General features: G+C 53.3%; 1 protein-coding gene across 1 annotated transcript; it reads left to right on the forward strand.

Annotated features, from left to right (window-relative positions):
- The first annotated feature begins 858 nt into the window (after nucleotides 1-858).
- On the forward strand, nucleotides 859-1,882 carry LOC134475514 (EKC/KEOPS complex subunit LAGE3-like). The gene is made up of 3 exons (XM_063246551.1): nucleotides 859-1,071; nucleotides 1,375-1,497; nucleotides 1,690-1,882. The coding sequence occupies exons 1-3, from the start codon at nucleotides 881-883 to the stop codon at nucleotides 1,826-1,828; spliced, it is 453 nt and encodes a 150-aa protein (XP_063102621.1). The 5' UTR covers nucleotides 859-880; the 3' UTR covers nucleotides 1,829-1,882.
- The last annotated feature ends 1,324 nt before the right edge of the window (nucleotides 1,883-3,206 follow it).

A 3,206-nucleotide genomic window follows, 5' to 3' on the forward strand; every position in this document is an offset into this window, starting at 1 on the left:
GAGGAATGGATAAAAGAGATGTGTTCCTTTAATACAATGGAGTACGACTGAGCCGTAAAGCATGAGAAACTGGAGACTTTTATGGGTAAACGGATGCAACTCCAGACCATACCGATAAGAGAAATAAACCAGTTGCGCATGTGTAAACGTCATATCGTCTCCCTAGTGTGAGAAGGTGAAAGAGCAAATCAGATCCAAAACGTACAAAAGATGTTGTAAAATGAGAAGAAACTTCAAATGGAAAGAGAAACTGGAAAGGGGGAACGTGGAAGAGAAGGGAAAAGGTGTATATATACACACACACATACATATTAGTGAGGATGAGGATAGTTATACAACTAATTTCTCTTCGTTCATTGAAAAGAAAGGTTTGTGCTCATACTGTTTGGAAAATTAAATGCTGATATCTTGTGCTCTGAGTAACTAATTTAACAATAACAATACTCAATGTATTAACCATTCATACCCTCCTATTACCTTATTTTTAATTCTTTTTTTCTTAACAAAATCAGCCAGGGGTGGTGGCTCATAGGTGTAATCCAGTACTTGGGAAACTGAGGCAGGAGAATCCCTGCAAGTTTGAGACCAACCTGGGCTACAAGGTGAGTTCGAGGCCTCTGTGAGGAAAGCCCCGTTGCCTGGCAACCAAAGAGCAGTTTAGGCGTGAAGGCCAGTTTGGCGGGAAATCCGCTCGCGCGCGCATGAGCGCACGCACACGTACGCACGCACACACGCACACATACACGAGAGCCACCTTGCGCAGGCGCTATAGGCATCGCCAGGTGCATTGTGGGTGGGAAAGGGGCGGAGCTTCACAGAGGCCTACTTGATCCGGTGTAAATAATCCAGGCAGCGTCTGAGGGGAAGAGGTCCGGCAGCCATGCAGTCCTCTGGCAGTGCTGAGGGCGGAGCGGACGGCCACAGGAGTGACCAGGCTGGCGCAGGTGTCTCCGGGGACGAGGGAGCCTACGCTGCAACCATTTTGCGGATCGTCCAGATACCCCATGGCCCGTGGCCCTTTGGGGACATTGTGCTCTTGGTCAGCAGGACAGGGACCGGTCTACATGAATTGTATCCTTCAGGACGGGGCCTTGGTTGGGGGACGGGGAGGCGTGGGGAGCGGAGCCAGAGACGCGCAAGACCCACGGTGGACGCGGGGACAGGAGAGGGGATGGGGTCCCGGGCGGAGGGGCCGCGTGGACAGGCACAGCCCGGGCGAAGGGGGCGAGGGAGGGGAGCCACGTGGGTGAGCACAGCCTGAGAGCTCCCGGGCCTGGACTGGACCGGACAGATCGGAACTGGACAGGAGGGGACAGAGGACCTGGCGGGCCGGGAGTGGACAGTAGCGCATCAGGCCTTAACCTCTCACCACAGCAAGGTCAGGGTGCCTTTCTGGTCCTCCCTGGAGGCTGAGGTCAGCCTAAGGTACCTGGCTGATTTCGGGGAGAGCCCTGACCTTCACCGGGTGCTCACCAGGGACCGCAGCGTCCTGACTGTGTGAGGCCGCGGGGCACGGTGGGCGCAGATGGCGGTGGGGGGGGGGATGAGTTTGCGGTCTCTCTGAGTGCAGGAGGTGCTGAGTGTGGGCAGTGCAGAATGTCGGGGTCCCTGAGTATGGAGGAAGCTGAATTTGGGGGTGCTGACCAGGCTCCGAGTCCTGACCCGGAGCGATTGTCCCTTGTCTCGCAGGAGATGGGTCGCCCAGGACCGTGGCCACCTCCAGATAGTGTTCACCCAGTTCCTGGAGGAACTTGCCCTGCTCTTGCGGATCCTGCAGCGCTTGAAGCCCTTGTTTCCGTCCTCTTCTCTTCTGGCAAAAGGGGGCTGAAGCCCATACCACATTGAGCGTGTGGCACTGAAAAAAATAAAGCTGAGCAACCTTTCCGCTCCTGAGTTTGTTTCAGCTAACGCCTCTCCTTGGTTTCTGGCTTTTGTCCTCTGAGGTCTTGGGCGGCTTCCCCTGGGGGACACACACTTAGGGATGGAGGTAGAGGAGGAGCTAGTAAAGGTAACAGCTGGTGGCCATAAGTAGCACACGGGACTGGAGCATTCTCAGCCCATGGACCTGAGGTCAGAGGGGCGAGCATGCCATGCTGCTGGGAGGGGAGCTGGCTTCCATGCCCACTCTTCCTGCCGGCCTCAAAGCAAGGCAGGAGCTACACGCTCCAGGAGCATTGTGAGCATCCTGGCCAGTGCCAATGGCCAGTGCTCTCCTCAAAGACACCCTGCACTGGGGCCATGCACTCCAGGGGGCTGACGACATTGTGGCATGGTTCCTGACCCCAGGGATGTTGCCCAAAGCTTCCTGCCCCATTCAGGAAGATGCCCTTGGTGGGAGGGCAGCTTAGGAAGCGGAAGCCCCCTCCTCACTATTTGTACCTCCCTTGGCTGAGGCTGGATGGGAGGCTCATGATAAGAGGTGTCTCTCTCCAGGGCACTGGGGAGCAAGGGCTCCTTGGCTGAGCTGAGAGGAGGCTCCCAGTCCTCTCCTGCAGAGCCCAGAGGCCCCAGCCACCTAGGTCGTACCCCTTCCGAGAGAACTGCTGCTCAGTGCTCTTGGTTCCAGTGGCTCACCTGTGGAGAATTTTACAAAGTTTTTGTACAAACAACAACCAGAACAACCTATTCTTAAAGGGACCGTGGTGTTTATTTGGGGCAGAGAATGACCTTGGAATGGGAACACGCTTACAGTAATGAACCCGGAGCAAGCTGAGGAGCCTGAATCCAGCGGAAGTTTTCACGGTAAAAATGGGGAGGACTGGATTATAGATTCAGCTGCCGGTGAATGTCCTTGAAGAAACATTGCTCCCTTCTATCAGGTTGTGGTGGCCTTTGTGCCAGGTTGTGTTTCTGTAAAGTTTCATGATGGTTAATATCAGGCAGACGCACGAGACAACCCTTGTTCAAGCAGTAACAGCCAGCCTTGCTTTTTACATTTTTTTAGAATGATTCTGAGGATCTTACGCTTTAAGTGCCTTCAATACATTTCTTTATTATGGGCTTTGCTGGCCAAGGAAACTACTACTCAGTATAAAATCTTTAAAAACATTATTGACAGTGTACGGTATTAATGTAAAATTTTCTTCTAATGCAAGTTTACTTTGGTGTGGGAAATGGCATGAGTACTCTCTCAAAGGTTCCTGGAGTCCCAGTATCATTTATGAAGTAGCTCATATTTTCCTCAGTCAAGAATGTCAGGCCAGGCA

This window comes from Cavia porcellus, unplaced genomic scaffold, assembly GCF_034190915.1.
Source record: "Cavia porcellus strain 051 isolate PalLab524CR breed Dunkin Hartley unplaced genomic scaffold, mCavPor4.1 scaffold_3, whole genome shotgun sequence".
Classification (NCBI taxonomy): domain Eukaryota; kingdom Metazoa; phylum Chordata; class Mammalia; order Rodentia; family Caviidae; genus Cavia; species Cavia porcellus.

What these genes read in the sequence shown, in the direction of transcription:
- LOC134475514 (XM_063246551.1), top strand. Translation starts at nt 881, where the DNA reads ATGCAGTCCTCTGGCAGTGCTGAGGGCGGAGCGGACGGCCACAGGAGT. An exon ending in GGGACCGGTCTACATGAATT is followed by an intron (nt 1,072 to 1,374) that starts GTATCCTTCAGG and finishes CTCTCACCACAG; the next exon opens with CAAGGTCAGGGTGCCTTTCT. An exon ending in GACCGCAGCGTCCTGACTGT is followed by an intron (nt 1,498 to 1,689) that starts GTGAGGCCGCGG and finishes CTTGTCTCGCAG; the next exon opens with GAGATGGGTCGCCCAGGACC.